Below are 21,863 nucleotides of genomic sequence, written 5' to 3'. Positions count from 1 at the left end.
GGGTCGTTTTGTATGTGGGATTGTTGCATAGGGGACAATAGCATTGCAGTGTACCCAGCACTAGGAGACTCCGGTGTTTTGATCACGGACCCTGGTGTGCTTTTGGGTTTCGTACTATTGTTTTGCCCAGTTTAAATGCTGATTCCGGATGAATATCTATACAAACACTGAGATATATTTATCTAAATTACTCAGTGTTTATTGTTTAATACATTTTTTAATATACACGGTGGGGCTTTTTTCACAGTGGTGAGTTACCCCTGTTTTTAGCGAGTTACTATAATAAAAGGTATATTTTACTCAATTGTCACTTCAGTGAATTTATCAATTTTCTATATTGTGGGAGCACAATTATATACATCATTTAATACAGTGTATTTAGAATTTTCTATAGGTCATATAGTAAGGCCTCTTAAAGTCGTGTGTTTTATGATGTCATTTCTTTTTCGTTTTTAAAGAGGACCCTTCATTAAGTCGTATAAGTTTAACTGGTTATCTGATCTGCATGGCGCTGTCTCCCTGTTTCCAGAGCTGTCCCTGTTCCGGAGATATGGCCCACTGTCGTGTTAACTCCCTATATGCTAATTTTCTGTAGTTAGTCAAAAGCGTGTGAACTAACCTCAAGCTGCCTGGTGCTGATTGGTCAGCATCAGAGGCAGGGAAACTAGCTCTACTCGATTGGCTAACTACAACAAATTAGCATATAGGGAACCAACAAAATAGTGGGCCATATCTATGAAACGAGGGAGTCCCAGAAAAAGAATAAAATAGCGCTTAACACAGATATAACTTCATTCTTGGTCCAGATGCAGGAAAACAACAAGACGGAGGTCACAATGTTTTTCCTCAGAGGATTTCAAGTCAGTCAAGGTTCAAGACTATTAGGCTGGGTTCACACGAGCACATTAACGTCCGTAATGGACGGACGTATTTCGGCCGGAAGTCCCGGACCGAACTCAGTGCAGGGAGCCGGGCTCCTAGCATCATAGTGATGTACGACGCTAGGAGTCCCTGCCTCTCTGCAGGACAACTGTCCCGTACTGTAATCATGTTTTCAGTACGGGACAGTAGTTCCACGGAGAGGCAGGGACTCCTAGCATCGTACATAACTATGATGCTAGGAGCCCGGCTCCCTGCACTGAGTTCGGTCCGGGACTTCCGGCCGAAATACGTCCGTCCATTACGGACTGAACATGCTCGTGTGAACCCAGCCTTACTGTTCTGTCTGTTCCTTGTGGTTTATTACCTGATATTATGTGGGAATCTCCTGATCATCACCCTGGTGTCCATCAGTAAGAACCTCCACACTCCAATGTATTTCTTCATCTCACAACTGTCTATTAATGACATCTTGTTACCGGCAGACATTGTCCCCAACATGCTCTACATTCTACTAAATAACGGGGGGACCATTACATTTATTGGCTGTATGACTCAGTTGTATTTTTTTGGTGACTCAGAAACATTTGAATGTTTTCTCCTCACAGTGATGTCCTATGACAGATATGTGGCCATCTGTAACCCCCTCCGTTACACCTCTATCATGACAAGTGATTATTCTGTGACATTGGCCGCCATCTCTTGGTTGTTTGGATTTTCCATTATTTTGATTTATATTATAAAAACAGCAAAACTAAACTTTTGCGGATCGAATATCATTGACCATTTATTCTGTGACATTGTCCCCTTACTAGAACTTGCCTGTTCTGATACCTTCGTTGTTGATTTAGAGATTTATTTACTCAGCATTCCCATTGTAATAATTCCAACCACAATCATTGTAATATCTTATACTTATATTATTTCCGCAATCTTAAGAATTCCCTCCAGTATGAGTAGACAAAAAGCCTTCTCCACCTGTAGCTCCCGTCTCATTGTGGTCTCCATATTCTACTGGACTATATTCAGTGTTTATGTTGTCCCAACAAAAGGTCTAACAGTCACCATGAGTAAGATCCTTTCCCTGCTCTACACTGTGTTTACTCCTTTGGTTAACCCTATAATATACAGTTTACGGAAAAAAGATATTAGAAAAGCCATACAAGAAACTATTCATAAGCGTGTGTTCTGGTAAATCATCTATAATAATTTCTACATCACTGAGGTTGTACCTGAAGACAGGGTTGGACTGTCCCATCAGCGTATCAGAGGATTCTCCGGTGGGACCAGGCTCTGAAACAAATATTGGCCCCAAAGGTCCAGCAGAAGACAACCTCATTTGGAAATGACTTTGTCACATGCCACTAAGGTCTATTTCTTATGGGTTTATTAACTAATGTATTTCCAATTGCTTAGATAGAACCAACATTTTTTTGAAGAACTATATGAAGATTGTCACCATTCACATTAGTCCTTGTCTGGAGCTCACAAGTTTATTTATCTGTCTCAGACGCACACTAGGGCCGGTTTCATCACAAGTCAATTAATCTAAAAGTATGTTTTTGGAGTGTAGGAAAAACCAGAGATCCCGGAGGAAACAGACACAAAAATGGTGAGAACATACAAACTCCATGCAGATGTTGCCCTTGGTTGGATTAAAACCCGAGCTGCAGGGTAACAGTGCTAACCACTGAGTCTATGTGCTGCCCTTGGCACAAATTACACCTTATTGATGATCTGTCCTGTGTGCAACGAATGACATTGATCACGATGCAATTCAGAGTACGGATGTTGCCATCTTTATCTTGACTCTGATAACTTGCTGCAGTGTGCAATGTTTTATTTATTTTTGTGTTTGTTTTTTACTTTTTTTTATTTTTGAACTTTTTCTTGTCTATGGGGGCTGCCATACAGACATGGAATACGACACATACAGCCCCATAGTGAATGCGAACGGGACCCGTTCCATTCACTATGCTGTACACCGTCTGTGTGGGAACGGCGCATGCGCCGCTCCTACACAGTCCAAATGGAAGGTCTTCGGCCGAGCAGACAGTAAGATTACTATTTCTGGTCGCGGCTTCCGGACATGTGTTCTAATGCAAGCACTAGGAGCGAAGGGAGCAGACGGACCGGACGGACCGGAGGGAGCGGCGGCGGCAGGAGCAGGTAAGTTATTTCTGTGTATGTACGTGTTTTAGTGTGTGATTACTACTGTATGTAAACCTACTACACTGTGTGTTAGCTCAAAAAATGGCGGCACACAGTGTAGGAGGTTTGAACATTCAATCCCCTCCTTTCTTCTGGCACTAGCCAGGGTAAGGGAGTTGGGATTGTTTGAGGACGCTAGAGCGAGTGTGCCTTCTCAAATTTTGCAGCATAAAGCATGTGGTTGCTTTACCACATGCCAATGCTGCAATTTTGGGAATTGCCCCATCTAATGACTAGCACTGGGAAATGTTATAAATTAGAATCTAATTTATAATATTTCCTGACTCGTGAAAAAATGTAAAAAATTAGAACAATGTTTAATCATTTATACACTAACTGTTTAACTAAAAAAAAAAAAAAAAAGAAGTCAAAATAAAGACGGCTACATCTGTAGATATATATGTATATGTTCTGTATAGATGGAGTGTGAGCCCCAAAATCATCTCCTCTGGTGGCCCTAGGAATCTTATTCTGACACTGCCTGCAGATATTGAAGATAGCAGTTTAATTTGTGACATTTCGCCGATACTTGAAATGCTAAGAAAGTGTACGACATTGGGAGTAGGACAGAGTTAGTACTTATTTACCAAATTGAATGAAGGTTTAGTCTTTGCACAGCGGTTTCTATTTATTTAAAATAAATATAGTAAGTGCATTTATTGTATGGATAGGAGGCCACTCAATGGCACCTCAATGAAGGTGGCATATGCACCCTCATATGCAAATGCTATCCTGGGGCTGTGGGAGGGGAGGATCTCCCTAATCAATCCGGTCTTATTGATTGAAAAAGTTATATTTTGGGTCCGGTATATAGATGACATCCTCATGATATGGCAGCGCAAGAGACAGGAGTTGATCATCTTTATGGAGTCTTTGAATAAGAACTACTGAAATATTAAAGTCACACATAAAGCAGGTAAAACTAACATACATTTTTTAGATGTTCTTTTACACGTCGCTGAACAAGGATGTATCCATTCAGACATATTTAGAAAAAGTATGTCTGGAAATTTCATTTTACACACAAAGTCTTGCTATCTGAAACATTTAATTGAAAACAATCCAGTAGGACAACATTTTGTATAAAAATAATCTGCACAGAGAAGAAGACCGTCGAAAAACAGCCACAGGACCTTCAATAATGGTTCAATGAAAGAGGGTACACCAAGCAAGTTATCAAAACATAATATAAGAACAAAACATACGGAACGAGGAGAACTTAGGAAAACTCTAAGAGAATCAGGAATTCAAGGTGTTTTTCATAGCGACACACAATTCATAAGCGTGTGTTTTGGTAAATCATCTAAATGGTGGCAGCATTGGAGTAATATTAGGACTTATTGTTAGCATATCAAAATCTGGGTCATTACATTATAGTTGATGCTTTCTACCTGTTGAAACTAAAGACAGTGCTGAGCTAGTTGTTCAATTTGTTGGTCGAGTTAAGGACACTATACAAAGTCGTATCTAGAGCTTTCATCTTTACCACTCTAATATGGCTTACAAGGGGAGTAGCTAGGGGGTCGGCAGGCGGAGCATGTGCCCCAAGCGCAACTAGGAGAGTAGGAAGAGGGGGGCGCGGCACATGCAGAGTTGCCAACCGTCGTGAAATTGCTGGGACTGTCCAGAATTTACAGTGACAGTCCCGGCAAATGACTGTACAGGATGTGTCCCGCCAACTGCCATATTCAATACTATCCATATCCTCAGGAAGTAGATACAATTGATCATTATGGTAGAGCAGGAAACTATATTCTCCCTGCTCTACAATTTACTCCTCCTGGACTGGAATCCCCGGCCAGAGCTTTGCCGACACTCTGGCAGGGTATTCTGTTCCTAGGGGGAGCCCCTGATGTCCTTTTCCATATATGAACAGGGGCGTCAGGGGCTCCTCTAGGAAAGGAATTCCCATCTAGAATATTGACAATGCTCCAGCTGGGGATTCCACTCATAGAGGGATCCTCAATAGCGTTATCTACAGGGAGGGGGTGCAATTCTATCTACGGGGGGCTGTGTGGCAATATCTACAGGGGATGTGATACTACATACAAGAGGAGGATGTTCATTATGTCACCATATAGTCTCAGCAGCCTCATTTATACAATCTGTTTTAGTCCGGCACTGACCTTTTAATTCATTTTATTTTAATGTATTGTTATGGTATTCCCTTATATAACTATTTGCCATGTAAAATGTACAAATGGTTTTATGCTCGAGTTACATAAAAAAAAGTGAAAAAAAAACCAAATCACCTCTTTGATTGATAGAGAAAGCAAACATGACGAGGAGGAAGGTGATGTCGGGAAAGAGGTTGGGGGCGGTACGCCAAACTGAATCTTTGCCCGGGGTACAGGAGAAACTAGCTACGTCTCTGTGGCTTACATGTAGCTATTTTATTACTCTCAGACTAGACGGAAGACTGACTCTGATGCCCCATATTATACAACCACTGTCCAATGTAATCTCTATGTTGCGGTACTAAAATGTAGCTTACTGGGACCTGGGCTTGAAACTGCATCCACCAATATAATAAACCTGGGAAAGTATTTGGTCCTTCTCCATCTCCCTCTAAATCTGTTCTACAGTCACTGGAAGATTCTCAAACTGTGCAAAAGCAAATATAAGATGCCACATTATTTGAGAGTTTTTCTGGAGATGTGTCAGGCGATGGAAGCCTTGATAACATTCAGCATTGACATGAAGATATATCCTTTGTGTCCTCCAAGCAGCAATGCCCATCTGGGAATATCTGCAGCCACTGATACTGGGATGTCCTTTAGTGGTTAAATATGGAGACAAGGGTTTGATCAGTATCAAGGATAAATTATCTCCTATAGAGATACTGATTCAATCGTTTTACGCCCTAAACAAGGTTCAGGTTCTCTCTATCAATCTGCAGAATTTTTCTCAGTTGAATTAGAAGTTTGAGAACCAATTCATACTGGCCGTTCACTTCCATCTTATAGTACATGTGACAAAACCACACCAAGGCCATAGGGTATCCATATCAGGTCATCCAGCAAAGTGAAGAAAAAAATGGCACCCTAGATGCAATCACGATTCAATTCAGAGTACGGATGTAGCCATCTTTATCTTGACTCTGATAACTTGCTGCAGTGTGATATCACACAGCAAAATCCATTTAAAGGACGGGTGTCGCGGATTTTTTTTTTTTTATATCAATTTGCTTTTAGTGTTTTATTTAAAAATGTTTTATTTATTTGTGTGTTTGTTTTTTACTTTTTTTTATTTTTGAACTTTTTCTTGTCTATGGGGGCTGCCATTTTTTTTTTCATCTCTGTATGTGTCGATTAACGACACATACAGACATGGAATACGGCACATACAGCCCCATAGTGCATGCGACCGGGACCCGTTCCATTCACTATGCTGTACGCCGTCTGTGTGGGAACGGCGCATGCGTCGCTTCCACACAGTCCAAATGGAAGGTCTTCGGCCGAGCAGACAGTAAGATTACTATTTCTGGTCGCGGCTTCCGGACATGTGTTCTAATGCAAGCACTAGGAGCGAAGGGAGCAGACGGAGCGGACGGACCGGAGGGAGCGGCGGCGGCAGGAGCAGGTAAGTTATTTCTGTGTATGTATGTGTTTTAGTGTGTGATTACTACTGTATGTAAACCTACTACACTGTGTGTTAGCTCAAAAAATGGCGGCACACAGTGTAGGAGGTTTGAACATTCAATCCCCTCCTTTCTCCTGGCACTAGCCAGGGTAAGGGAGTTGGGATTGTTTGAGGACGCTAGAGCGAGTGTGCCTTCTCAAATTTTGCAGCATAAAGCATGTGGTTGCTTTACCACATGCCAATGCTGCAATTTTGGGAATTGCCCCATCTAATGACCAGCACTGGGAAATCTTATAAATTAGAATCTAATTTATAATATTTCCTGACTCGTGAAAAAATTTAAAAAATTAGAACAATGTTTAATCATTTATACACTAACTGTTTAACTAAAAAAAAAAAAAAAGAAGTCAAGATAAAGACGGCTACATCTGTAGATATATATGTATATGTTCTGTATAGATGGAGTGTGAGCCCCAAAATCATCTCCTCTGGTGGCCCTGGGAATCTTATTCTGACACTGCCTGCAGATATTGAAGATAGCAGTTTAATTGGTGATATTTCGCCGATACTTGAAATGCTAAGAAAGTGTACGACATTGGGAGTAGGACAGAGTTAGTACTTAATTACCAAATTGAATGAAGGTTTAGTCTTTGCACAGCGGTTTCTATTTATTTAAAATAAATATAGTAAGTGCATTTATTGTATGGATAGGAGGCCACTCAATGGCACCTTAATGTAGGTGGCATATGCACCCTCATATGCAAATGTTATCCTGGGGCTGTGGGAGGGGAGGATCTCCCTAATCAATCCGGTCTTATTGATTGAAAAAGTTATATTTTGGGTCCGGTATATAGATGACATCCTGATGATATGGCAGCGCAAGAGACAGGAGTTGATCATCTTTATGGAGTCTTTGAATATGAACTACTGAAATATTAAAGTCACACATAAAGCAGGTAAAACTAACATACATTTTTTAGATGTTCTTTTACACGTCGCTGAACAAGGATGTATCCATTCAGACATATTTAGAAAAAGTATGTCTGGAAATTTCATTTTACACACAAAGTCTTGCTATCTGAAACATTTAATTGAAAACAATCCAGTAGGACAACATTTTGTATAAAAAGAATCTGCACAGAGAAGAAGACCGTCGAAAATCAGCCACAGGACCTTCAATAATGGTTCAATGAAAGAGGGTACACCAAGCAAGTTATCAAAACATAATATAAGAACAAAACATATGGAACGAGGAGAACTTAGGAAAACTCTAAGAGAATCAGGATCTCAAGGTGTTTTTCATAGCGACACGTAATTCATAAGCGTGTGTTTTGGTAAATCATCTAAATGGGGGCAGCATTGGAGTAATATTAGGACTTATTGTTAGCATATCACAATCTGGCTCATTACATTATAGTTGATGCTTTCTACCTGTTGAAACTAAAGACAGTGCTGAGCTAGTTGTTCAATTTGTTGGTCGAGTTAAGGACACTATACAAAGTCGTATCTAGAGCTTTCATCTTTACCACTCCAATATGGCTTACAAGGGGAGTAGCTAGGGGATCGGCAGGCGGAGCATGTGCCCCAAGCGCAACTAGGAGAGTAGGAAGGGGGGGCGCGGCACAGGCAGAGTTGCCAACCGTCGTGAAATTGCTGGGACTGTCCAGAATGTACAGTGACAGTCCCGGCAAATGACTGTACAGGATGTGTCCCGCCAACTGCCATATTCAATACTATCCATATCCTCAGGAAGTAGATACAATTGATCATTATGGTAGAGCAGGAAACTATATTCTCCCTGCTCTACAATTTACTGCTCCTGGACTGGAATCCCCGGCCAGAGCTTTGCCGACACTCTGGCAGGGTATTCTTTTCCTAGGGGGAGCCCCTGATGTCCCTTTCCATATATGGACAGGGGCGTCAGGGGCTCCTCTAGGAGAGGAATTCCCATCTAGAATATTGACAATGCTCCAGCTGGGGATTCCACTCATAGAGGGATCCTCAATAGCGTTATCTACAGGGAGGGGGGTGCAATTCTATCTACGGGGGGCTGTGTGGCAATATCTACAGGGGATGTGATACTACATACAAGAGGAGGATGTTCATTATGTCACCATATAGTTTCAGCAGCCTCATTTATACAATCTGTTTTAGTCCGGCACTGACCTTTTTATTCATTTTATTTTAATGTATTGTTATGGTATTCCCTTATATAACTATTTGCCATGTAAAATGTACAAATGGTTTTATGCTCGAGTTACATAAAAAAAAGTGAAAAAAAAAACAAATCACCTCATTGATTGATAGAGAAAGCAAACATGACGAGGAGGAAGGTGATGTCGGGAAAGAGGTTGGGGGCGGTACGCCAAACTGAATCTTTGCCCGGGGTACAGGAGAAACTAGCTACGTCTCTGTGGCTTACATGTAGCTATTTTATTACTCTCAGACTAGATGGAAGACTGACTCTGATGCCCCATATTATACAACCACTGTCCAATGTAATCTCTATGATGCGGTACTAAAATGTAGCTTACTGGGACCTGGGCTTGAAACTGCATCCACCAGTATAATAAACCTGGGAAAGAATTTGGTCTTTCTCCGTCTCCCTCTAAGTCTGTTCTGCAGTCACTGGAAGATTCTCAAACTGTGCAAAAGCAAATATAAGATGCCACATTATTTGAGAGTTTTTCTGGAGATGTGTCAGGCGATGGAAGCCTTGATAACATTCAGCATTGACATGAAGATATATCCTTTGTGTCCTCCAAGCAGCAATGCCCATCTGGGAATATCTGCAGCCACTGATACTGGGATGTCCTTTAGTGGTTAAATATGGAGACAAGGGTTTGATCAGTATCAAGGATAAATTATCTCCTATAGAGATACTGGTTCAATCATTTTACGCCCTAAACAAGGTTCAGGTTCTCTCTATCAATCTGCAGAATTTTTCTCAGTTGAATTAGAAGTTTGAGAACCAAATCCTACTGGCCGTTCACTTCCATCTTATAGTACATGTGACAAAACCACACCAAGGCCATAGGGTATCCATATCAGGTCATCCAGCAAAGTGAAGAAAAAAATGGCACCCTAGGGATGCGCACAAGGACACCTGAACTGTCCGCTCCCAGTTACAATTTTCTCTTGACGCTTCAAGAGGAGCGAAAATTCTTCACATTAAAAGAGACTATTTCCAATGTGTTTTTTAGCTCTTTTTCGGTGGCATGACATCATACATTCTGTCTTTGGTCTTTGTGAGCTGCCATGACCATGCTACTGTTCTGTTTGGTATGGACTCTTCGTAGAGCTTCCATAGAGCTGCTTGGGGCCTCTAATACCAATTTCATAGAGGCATGCATAGGTTTTTCTTCTGTCGGACATGGTATGGAGATGTAAGAAAAAATTGCTTATAGGGGAGAATATCTCCCATACATACGGTGCCTGGCAGAGACTGTAGATCGGGGCATGGAGGCCCTGTGGCTCCATACTAAGTGTGCATGAGGCTTTAGGGTGCATTCTCTTTTTTTTTGTATTTTCCTACAAAGTTTGAAGATGTTTAGTTGCTTGTTTATGTTTAATCTTTCAAATATGAGATTTCTGTCTTCCAATCCAGCCAAATGGTGCACCTTCCCTTCTCAGCCCTGCCGTGTTTTCAAACAGCCGTTTATGAAATTAAAAAAAATTAGCTAAACCTACATTTTCTTTGAAAAAAATTTAGATTTTAATTTTCACGGCCTACTTCCTATAATTTATGCAATACAACTGTGGGGTCAAAACGCTCACTATACCCCTAGATAATTTCCTTGAGGGGTGTAGTTTTCCAAGTGAAGATTTTAAAATGGGGTGACATTGGTGGTTTCTAATATATAAGGCCCTCAAAGCCACTTCACAACTGAACTGGCCCCTGTAAAAATAGCCTTTTGAAATTTTATTGAAAATGTGGGAAATTTCTGCTAAAGTTCTAAGCCGTGTAACGTCCTAGAAAAATAATCTCTGGGATTTGTTTCTTCCATATTCCACAGTGACTAACAGGTTCCCTTCACCCTACTGACAAGGCCTATAAAGTCTCTGTCTTGTTCTGCAAGATCTTCATTTCCATCACTGGTGTAGGATCTCAGTGAACCCAGCGGCTGCATTATCTAGAAGTAACCAGGTGCCCAGATCACCTTTGGAGCCGTCCAACAAGATAAGGGGACACACAATATTCTAGGGTTTGGTAAGCACAGGAGACCCCTTATCTATTATATATTGTGTTGTGGGTACTTATCTGGTCTTCTCCTGCTCTAGACTGCATTTAATTAGGATTTTTGATACAAACCAAGTGAATTTTATTTTAATTGTGGAAAGACTGGAAGACCCTTTGAGTTGCAACTTACAATATGTCATGGACTCTAAGATGTGTTTATACATTTTTTTAATGGTATAATATATAGTTTATAATATATATATTCAGTCGGGTTTGTGGCAATTTTCTTTGACATTTGTGAACAGAGACATTGATGAACCACATTGGATCAGACGTTTCAATATGGACAGAAATTTAACCACAAGGGCAGGGACAGTTATACATTTAGGCAACGTTGGCGATGGACTAATGATAGAGGGACATTATCCATATGAATACACATCCAGGCATTGTATATTTAAATAGAAATGAAGTGTGTTTATATGTTGAAGTGCCCTTTCAATTTAATTCTACTGCCCAATCTGACAATGTACTGCCCAGCGAGCACCCAGCACCTCTCCACATCACAGGTGATAGTATAACCCCCAGATACTCTCATATATGGCTCTTCTTCTAATTATTAGGACCCGTGCACAAGAGTCTCCTGTCAACATGCAGTATCCCAGTGCATCCTGGATCTCCCCACTCCCAATGTCAGATCGGGCAGGAGAATTGAGTTGGAGGGAACGAAGACACCTAGTCAAGGTGGATTCTACTTCCACACAATCCTCTACTGCACAGGTGCCCCACAATGGAAGGGAAAGTGCAATGGCCATCAATATGTATGAGGTAAAAAGCACACCCAGAAACCGATGACATATTTGAGTTGGCATGGCTCTCACACTAAGTGTAACTGCTTTACAAGAGTTTTCCACCACTTTTCAGTTCAGCAGCTTTGTTGCATTCCTCAATAATTGTGAGCCATCTTGGAGATTGATATTCTGGTAGATATGAGTATATGGCAACATGCGTCCCGACCACATATGTGGAAAGCAGTGGAGAGTGGAAGCAAAGGGGGAAATCATCAGTTCACGGTAAGGACCAGAGATTCACAGCTGTGTATTGAGTATGGAGGATTAATGCTCAGATTTTTAGAGGATTTATAGCTATGCAGGACTGAATGTGAAGATTGATCTTGACCGAGTCTAAGGCGTCAAACGTTCTATACCTAAAGGTTGACAAAAACCTAAACCTGGTACTAAGGTCTTTTTCTTCCTTTTGGCCGACTCTAGATCTTCTCTAGACCTGATCGCCTGAAAAATGTGCAATGAGAACCAAAGAGAAGTGAAGGAATTTTTGCTGCTGGGTTTTCCCTCATTGCACAATGTAAAAATTCATTTGTTCTCCTTGGTCCTTTTCATTTAGGGTATGTTCACACGTAGTCAACAAAAACGTCTGAAAATCCAGAGCTGTTTTCAAGGGAAAACAGACCCTGCTTTTCAGACGTTTTTTTACCAACTCACATTTTTCGCTGCGTTTTCGCGCCGTTTTCGCAGCGTTTTTTTAGGTCCGTTTTTGGAGCTGTTTTCATTGGAGTCTATGAGAAAACAGCTCCAAAAACGTCCAAAGAAGTGTCCTGCACTTCTTTTGACGAGGCTGTATTTTTACGCGTCGTCGTTTGACAGCTGTCAAACGACGACGCGTAAATAACAGGTCGTCTGCACAGTACGTCGGCAAACCCATTCAAATGAATGGGCAGATGTTTGCCAACGTATTGTAGCCCTATTTTCAGACGTAAAACGAGGCATAATACGCCTCGTATACGTCTGAAATTTGGCCGTGTGAACATACCCTTACGTTGTCATCATAACTGTAAATATCCTGCTCATCATACTGGTGAAAATAAGTCTTCAGTTACAACTCCCTATGTACTTCTTTCTACAAAATTTAGCCTTGGCTGATATCTTTCTCACCACCAATGTCATTCCGAAGATGTTACAGGTCATCCTTTTCGATGGGGTGTTCATCCCATTCTGTGAATGCATCGCTCAGTTCTACTTTCACAGTGTTGCTGGGATTGTTGAGTGTTTCCTCCTCACCGACATGTCCTATCGATATTTGGCAATCTGTTTTCCCCTACGCTACTTTGCCATTATGAATTTTAGACTTCAATTACAACTGGCCACATGGTCTTGGTTTCTGGGGTTCCTTGTTATGGTCTTCGAGATGTTCTTCATATGGGATTTGCAGTTTTGTGGATTCAACACCATTGACTTTTTCTTCTGTGACTTTGCACCTCTGCTAGAACTTTCCTCATCAGACATCACCACAGTTGTCCTTGAAGATTTTATCTTCTCCATCCCGGTCATTATCTCACCCTTCATTTTTATTCTTGTGACATACGTCTTCATTATTATCACAATCCTAAAGATGGCCTCCAAATCTGGGAGGAAGAAGACTTTTTCCACCTGTAGTTCCCACCTTAGCATTGTTTGCACCTATTATGGGACTCTTATTGCTGTCTACGTGGTTCCATCAGAAGGTACATCTGTTAATAAGTTACGATCCCTACTGTACATTGTGGTGACCCCATTGTTTAACCCTATTATATACAGTTTGCAAAATCATGAGATCAAATGTGCTATGAGGAAAGTTTGTAGAAAAAATATGCAATTCTGACTTATGACTTTACCATCATACCAAGAGCCCAAAGGCTACTTATAAAATGTGTATGTGTAAATTGAGCTTGTATTATGCATTTCAAGAGGAGACCACGTTGAATAACCAAGACCAAGGAGATGGAAGAAATTACTTCTGGTTTCCACAAAACATAGATAAGGACTTGAGAAATTGCAATTATCAGAACTTATTCTCTAGGTAACAGGTTGAAATGTGTAATTCACAAGGTCTAGTGTGAACCTTAACCAATTGTAATCCAGAACAGACAGCCTCTATATAGTACTTTGTAATCCTCAAGGCCTGGCATCCATTGGGATTCATTTTAATCCACAGGACACAGTCTTTTAGGACAAAGTTTTGGGGTCTTCACTTGGAGTTGGGCAAATAGCGTCAGGGAACAAAGCATTACCTCTGGATGTCCAAATGGATCTACACTAGGGAAGTAAGGCCAGTGTAGGCCCATTTGGATCTTACTTGGATCTGCTACACACTTTGCCAAAATAACTGTCCCAGCAAGGAGTGTGGCAGGAAACAGTGGTCCCTGCGAGGAGCTCTGTACCTTTAAATATTACTACTGGAGGCCACCGTATAATATTAAAAAAATCACTTCCGGTTCCCTTGCTAATGGTTGGATAAAGGGAAGGTTGTAGCGAGCCTTGGGGTTAGTAACAGCCTCTGGGCATTACCCCAGGGACAAACTTTCCCACACCCTTTTCAGCTCATTGCTCACCAAGCCTGATGTGTCAGTTGGTATCTCCTTCTTCACAGTTCTCAGTGAACTCTCCAGGGTCAGGTGATTTAGGCAGCCGATACCCCTCTGCTGACCAGACCTTCGGCTCTTTAGCACCTCCTGACCATCCTCCAGCAACACGAACGATATTTTGTTTCCCTAAACGGACAGGTGGCAATTAAATAAACACTTAATCTTCATATAAATGGCTTCTTCTGACCTCCCCCACTGTGGGCACAGAAACCCACCTTAGGCAGGTAAATCAGAGAGATGATTTCAATTTGTTACACGTAGGAAGGCCTTCAACTACCAGGCCTATTCCACAAGATCCATGTCTGCATTGTGGGCTGAGAGGATTGCGGTCTCTATCATCCAAATTTTCAGGGTGGCCTCACGATCTACCCAACAAACTTTCGTTACGCTGTATCATTTGCACATTGGGTCAGACTGAGAAGCTGAAATAGGACATCCCGTTCTTCATTCTGCATAACATTTGTCTATTATTTTGTCACCCCTTCCCACACACACACACACACTTTGCTATGTCCCATTGCTGCTGTGACTAAATTCTGCCTTGACCTCCGGCTCGTCTTACTGTGAGTGACCATCTGCCGCCTGCCCTGGCATTTGCCAGTTTTGACGGCTGTTTTTGTTACATAAGTCTGTTCATGTCAGCCATTGCCATCGGAAACTACTCTGGGGAAGCAACCTGGGGATCCCTACTACCCACGGCCAATACTTGAGGATCCCTTCAATGCCGCTCTTTAGTAGAGCCCCTCATCAAATATGGGTAATCTCTCCACCATCCTCTGTTGGAGAGATTACAGGGACACCTAACAACATGCACCACCACATATTTAGTTCTACAGGTGACGATGCTATTCACCTCTGTCGCCAAGCCTCCGAACTTCAGGTACCCTGTATGATAAAGCTGGCTGCAAAATCTACAGTGACCCCCAACTATAGTTGCCTTTCGGCATTAGATCTCCCAACTAAATATTTGGAGATACCAGCTGAATAAAACTTCCCTATATGGGAACGTCTCTCCAATTCTTACATCTTAACAAGGCAGTAGGTTTTTGAACTGCAACTTCTGATAACATGGAGTCATTTTCGTTTCAATAGTTTTTATTGAGAATTTTTTGAACACAAAAACATTTACATATTGCAAGTAATTCAAGTATACAGGAGATACAGAGCGATACATCGAAGGTTTGCCCTGGAGCAGAGATATGCCGTATCGTTCCGTCCCGATGACGTGACAGTAAAGAACATAACATAAACAAAAAACTATACATAACAAAACCATTCATATAGTGCAATAAGATTGTATTTTGTACAGTCAATATCTAAGTATATTTGTACTCATATGTTCATGGCCTACTTTTGAAATGAGAGTTGACTTTAATATTATTGTTATTATGACCTCTTACCGCTTATAAGATAAACCTCTTTATAGAGATTTGTAGAAGGTGCTGTTGCGCCACGGGGCCCATAAAAGGTTGAATCTATCGAGCGCGGAATTCCCTAGGGCCATTATTCTTTCATAAGCATATGTCATGTTGATTAACGCTAAAAGTTCCTCTAATGCTGGGGTTTCTACTTTCTTTCAATATCTTGTGATGATTAGTTTTGCCATTACCAGGATCTTACACATAAGGCATCTCTCCAGGAAAGGGTATCCCTCTAATTCTAGAAATAATAACGCTACCTGAGGGGACATCATGATTGTTTTTTGCATAATGATCACCAAGAGTTCAAACACTTGAGCCCAAAACCTGTCTAATTTATGGCATTGTCATAGCATATGAAATAGGGAACCTGTATTTCCACACCCTCTCCAGCATAGCGGGGAGGACTCAGGATATATCCTATGTAGACGATCTGGGGTGAAGTACCATCTCAGGGATGTTTTTAAAGCTGCTTCAATATGTTGAATGCACGGGAGCGCTCTATGTATAAGTTTAAATGAAGCTAGCCATGTGGTGTCATTGAACGATTTCCCCAGGTCTCTTTCCCATGACTTAATTAAGTGAGTTTTGGTGAAAGAATAGTGGTTTCTAATCGTGTTATATATGGGTTTTAAACTTCCCATGCGTCTGGAGAAATGGGCAAATAACTTAAAATTACATAAGGTGTCGAGATTATTGGTGGTCTCCATGCAATGTTTTATTTGAAGATATTTAAAGAAATCTGAATTGGGTAGAGAGAACTTTGACTTTAGCCGCTCAAAAGTCACCAAATGATGACTGTCAAGCAACAAAGATACATCTGTGATGCCACCAGCAATCCATGACGACAACCTAAGATTTGGAATTAACAACACAAAGAATTCTAAAGGAATGTAGCTTTTGGGTAACGGAATACTGTTGAGAGTGTTATTCTGTATGTAGGACCAGCATCCCAGAGTCGTCTTTGTCAGAGGGGACAATATTCGCGAAGATGCTATATCCCAGAACGTCCAGAAAAGAGTGGCTTTTAAAGGTATAGGTGAAATATATGAAGTTTCAATTTGTAACCACTGCTTTCCTGGGTCCATATTCCACCAACTAGAAATTTGTGCTACCTGGGTGGCGACATAGTAGCTATGGATGTCCGGTATGCCCAAGCCACCAATTTTCCTATCTCTGACCAATAAATGCATGGCAATTCGAGGATGCGTTTTTGACCAGACAAATTGGGAGAGATTCCCTTGTGCTATCTGAAAAAATCTTTTAGGGAGAGTAATCGGTAAGGTTCGGAATAGGTATAATAGTTTTGCCAGTAGAAGCATTTTATAGGCCGCAATCCGACCTAGCCATGAAGTTTCGAATTTAAGTAGGCGATCCGTGTCTATCTGAATAGCTTTTAATAGAGGTTCATAGTTAGCTGCGTATAGGTCCTTGTATGAGGCAGTTAGCGTTATCCCCAGATATTGGATACCTTTCATTTGCCAATCAAAGGGGTATTTTGTTTTAAGAAAATGTAGTGTGGAAGGGTCTAAGCAAAAGGGAAGTATTTGCGATTTCTGCGCGTTTAACTTATAATACGATATGGTGCCAAAAGTTTTAATAATGTCCATGGAAGCTTCTAGTGATGATTCTGGGTTTGTTAAAGATAGAATGATGTCATCTGCATATAATGAGATAGTATGTGAAACCTCTCGACATTTAACCCCTTTAATGTCCGAACAGCGTTTAATGTGTTGAGCTAAAGGTTCCATGGAGAGTATAAAAATTAATGGAGATAATGGGCATCCTTGTCTGGTACCATTCGTTATATGGAACTCTGTGGACAGGATACCATTAGTATAAATTTTTGCTGTGGGTGCTGAGTAAAGTGCTCTAATGGATGTCAGAATGTTGCCCTCGAATCCCATTTCTCCCAGGGTCGCGAAGGCGTATTCCCAATTAATTCGGTCGAACGCCTTTTCCGCATCTAGGGCCAGCATTAATGCTGGTGTGCCTCTTGTTTCAATGAGATGAAGTAAATTTACAATCCTCTTGGTGTTATCTGATGCCTGCCGCCCCTTAACAAACCCCACCTGATCTATGCTCACCAGAGTGGTTAGTAGAGGAGTGAGCCTTGCAACCAGAATCTTGGCATAAAGTTTGAGGTCCGAATTTAGTAGCGAGATGGGTCTGAAATTTTGGGGAGTATCGGGAGTCTTGCTCGGTTTAGGGAGAGTGACAATAATAGCCGCTTGGTTTTCCTTTGGAAAGAAGCCATGATCCATAGCCTGTTGGAAAAATTTTGCCAGGTGAGGGGCCAGTACATTGGATAGGTTTTTATAATAAGAGTTGGAAAGACTGTCTGGACCTGGAGATTTACCCTGGGGAAGGGAACGTATACTATTCAAAATTTACAGTTCTGTCATTGGGGCATTTAAAGATCCTAATTGTTCTGCTGACAATTTAGGCAGTGATGCTTTCCTAAGGAAATCCATTATCTCGTGGTGAGTAGGACAATTGGTAAAGGGGTCGTCCTTTAGGTTATAAAGAGAGGAGTAGTATTTTACAAATTGTTCCACTATATCTCTAGGGTCCATGCGTTTCTCTTGAGTGAGGGGGTCTTTCAGATAGGGTATTCTGGTCTTCTGATATTGCGCTTTGAGCCGACCAGCTAGTAGTTTCCCTGCCTTATTATTCTGGGAATAGTAACGGGCCTTAGTTTTCCTTACATTTTTCTCATACTCCGATACTAAGCAAAGACGTAATCGTTGTCGAAGTAGGAGTAATTGTGCAGCCCATTCTGAAGATGGAGATAATTTATTTTTTGTGTCTACTAGATGTATTTAGTTGGTTAACAGAGATACCTCTTCTAGACGCTTTTTTCGGACCGTGTGCCCCAGCCTTATAAAGGTGCCTCTTATGTATGCCTTGTGAGCATTCCAGAGGGAGGAGATTCCAACATCTGGCGTATCATTGCACTGGAAATATTCATGAAGGTCTCTTTCTATATCTGATTTATACGTAGGATGAGATAAAAGATATGAATTGCATCTCCAGAGATAATCTGGGCTGGTGTCGTATGTTTCCGCGATCGTCAGGATGATCGGGGCATGATCTGACCACTGTATGCTCCCAATTGTCGTAGACTGGGATAAAAGGAGAGTCGCTTTATCTATAATGAACATATCAATCCTAGAATAACTATTATGGACCTGAGAATGGAACGAGTAGTCACGCTTCGATCCGTGTTGCATACGCCAGATATCGTATAGCTCCTCCCCCCAGAACCAATCCCCATAGGCAACCCGTGACTGTCTAGGCTGTGACGTAGTGTCCATCCCAGGATCCATAACAAAGTTAAAATCCCCACATATAATCTTATAATAGTTTTCCCTGTTTATGTTTAGCAATTAGACCACGGATTTTGTGAAGGAATCTCAATTGGTGGTTATTAGGCGCATACAACGTTAACAGAGAATATTTTACATTGTTAATAAAACAAATTAATAATATGTATCTCCCATTCGGGTCCGCAAGCATCTCAATCAGCTGAAAAGCAACTGTATTTTTTACTGCTATCAGGACTCCTCTAGCCTTGGTAGAGTGATGTGCCAGGTGTACATGGGGAAATTGGGGATGCTTAATGCGGTGAGCATCTTTTTCCAAGAGGTGAGTTTCTTGAATACACAGAACCTCACAGGCCAGCTGTTGTGCTTCTTTCCACATATGTGCCCTTTTATGTGGGCTATTGAGGCCATTTACATTTAGAGAACCAATTTTAAGAGCCATCGCATAAGGGAGAGTGCTTTCGAATATCTGACCATATCATATCAAGGTTTAGACCATACTTGGTGTAATCCAAAGGAATGTGTGTGAATTGACTGTAAAGTGAGTACAAGTGGAACAAATTAATCTGCACTGAACTAAAAGAGAACATAGGACAACAATACAAAAGCATTCAAATACGTTTGAATAGAAAACTGAACAGCAATGAGTTCAGCTAAAATGAGGGGAGAAAACAGTCAACTTGTGAGCCGGACTTTTAGGTCTTGAGAAAAAAAAACCCAGCTGCGCCTCCGCCAAAAAAAGAATGTACCTCAGCGTCGTGGACGATGTCGAAGGTTGGGCCCTTGCCAGTCATCTTTAACCGGTTGAGGTGAAGGTTTTTTCTTAGCTCCCAGGGGGATGTCAGGAATGGAAATACCCCATTGCTGTAGAAGTACGCACCATCTTGGACAGTTCTGACCACGTGCATAGAGCCATTTCGATGGATCAATAGCCGAACAGGAAAGCCCCATTTATATAAGATTTTGTTGTTCCTCAGAGTGGTAGTGATAGGCGCAAGGTCTCTCCTTAGCTGCAGAGTGACGGCAGAAAGATCAGTGTAGACAGATATCATATTGTATTGTGCCGGGATTTTTTCTTTATTTCTGACGGCTGCCATAAAGAGTTCCTTGACGTGGAAGAAATGAAACCGAGCTAGTACATCTCTGGCTATATCCGTTGACAGGTGTTTCGGTCTGGGGACCCTGTGCGCTCTATCTAAGATCAGATCTCTAGAAGTGCAATCAGGTAGTAAGGTGTTAACGAAGCTTTGGAGAAACTGGGTTAAATCTTTTGGGGCTATGTCTTCAGGTATGCCCCGAAATTTGATGTTGTTCCTTCGGGAACGATCTTCTAGGTCAGCAATTTTTGCTTTTACTTGTGAGAGATCAGCTTCTAAGTCGAAATGAGCATCTATAAGCTCGTTATGAGAAGCTGCAAAGTCCCCCATGTTAGATTCCACATGTTGTACACGATCCTCCACTGCATGTAATGCGGCAGACATTGGTTTGATTAGTTGAGCAAACCCAGAGTAAAGAGAATTTTGAAGCGCCTGTAGCATATTTTTGAGAGTGATTTCCGTGACAGTGTTGGTTGTCGATGGCATATCAGCAAAAAGGTCTGAGGAGGTCCCCATATCTCCCTCAATGTGCTCTATCTCCTGCGGAGTTGGGGCATTGTGGAAGTCCTGTTTAGACCCATTAGCAGGGCTCCCATGTCCTGGTGAAGGAGGTGAAGAAGGAGAGGGACCACGTGCGCGGTCATTAAAATGGCGTCCCCTGGGTGCCGTCATCCCCTTTGTCTCCCTCGTCGGCATTAGAGCTGCACTCTGTGAGTGTGGATAGGCTGACTGAGTTCTAGGTGACAACGCCGGGACAGAGCTGCTTCGGCGAAGCGGTGATCTAATCTGCAGGGATCCCGGCATTAAGGTCAGTGAGCCTGTGTGCGTGTCGGGGCCGGCGCCATTTTGTGCCGTTTGGCGGTCGTGGGGAAAGTAGAAATCCAGCATTTTCGCTGGTCTACTCACCGACTTCTTTTGTCTGGGCATGCTTGGCGGGTATCCCCCTCCGGTAAATCAACTGCGGGTTGCAGGAGAGGTCGTAGTTGCTTTGCACGTCGCTATCAGCGGTTGGGCAGCACGGAGCTAGGTCCTCACACGACCATCCAGTCCAGCAGCCAAGCCACGCCCCCACATGGAGTCATTTTCATTCATAAACCAGTTTGTTATTATCTGTTACACACAGCAGAAACCTCACTGCAACGGGCGGAATCAAAGTTCACTTTGATTCCGCCTGATTAACCCCTTAAATTCTGCAGTCAGTCGCGACCATGGCATTTAAAGTGTTATCAGGGGGTGCCACCTCAAACACACCATCGCGCTCCCAAGCGGCACGATCGGCGAGTAACAACGGTTGCTATGGAAGCCTGGGGGCCTAACAAAGGACCCCTGTGCCGCCATCTTTGTACACCTTTGAAGCTCTGCCTCCGGCAGAATCACGATATACTGCAAAACATTAGTATTGCTATATATCATGCAAGCGATCCAACAATCGCTGCTTCAAGTCTCCTAGGGGGACTAATAAAAAAAGTAAAAAACAGTTAAATAAAAGTTATTTTGTTATGTATAAAAGTATTAAAAGTTCAAAAAAAAAAAACCTTTTCACATTTTTTCCCTAAATCAATTTTAAAAAATAAATAAAAAGTTGACATAACTGGTATCACCGCGTCCATAAAAGTCCAAACTATCACAATGTAGCATTGTTTAACCCGCTCACTGAATGCCGTAAAATAATATATATATATACAGTGAAGGAAATAAGTATTTGATCCCTTGCTGATTTTGTAAGTTTGCCCACTGTCAAAGACATGA

At 41.7% G+C, this 21,863-nt stretch overlaps 2 protein-coding genes across 2 annotated transcripts; both read left to right on the top strand.

The window, feature by feature from the left end:
- The first annotated feature begins 1,312 nt into the window (after nt 1-1,312).
- LOC142750690 (olfactory receptor 6B9-like) lies at nt 1,313-2,074 on the top strand. The gene has a single exon (XM_075859677.1). The coding sequence runs from the start codon at nt 1,313-1,315 to the stop codon at nt 2,072-2,074; it is 762 nt and encodes a 253-aa protein (XP_075715792.1).
- Nucleotides 2,075-12,823: 10,749 nt separating this feature from the next.
- LOC142750689 (olfactory receptor 11L1-like) lies at nt 12,824-13,510 on the top strand. The gene has a single exon (XM_075859676.1). It carries the CDS (start codon nt 12,824-12,826, stop codon nt 13,508-13,510), a length of 687 nt encoding a protein of 228 aa, XP_075715791.1.
- Nucleotides 13,511-21,863: the final 8,353 nt, after the last annotated feature.

Source organism: Rhinoderma darwinii, chromosome 3 (genome assembly GCF_050947455.1).
Source record: "Rhinoderma darwinii isolate aRhiDar2 chromosome 3, aRhiDar2.hap1, whole genome shotgun sequence".
In the NCBI taxonomy this organism is placed as follows: domain Eukaryota; kingdom Metazoa; phylum Chordata; class Amphibia; order Anura; family Rhinodermatidae; genus Rhinoderma; species Rhinoderma darwinii.
Note: the sequence above shows the minus strand (reverse complement) of the source record. Positions and strands in the feature narration are given on the sequence as shown.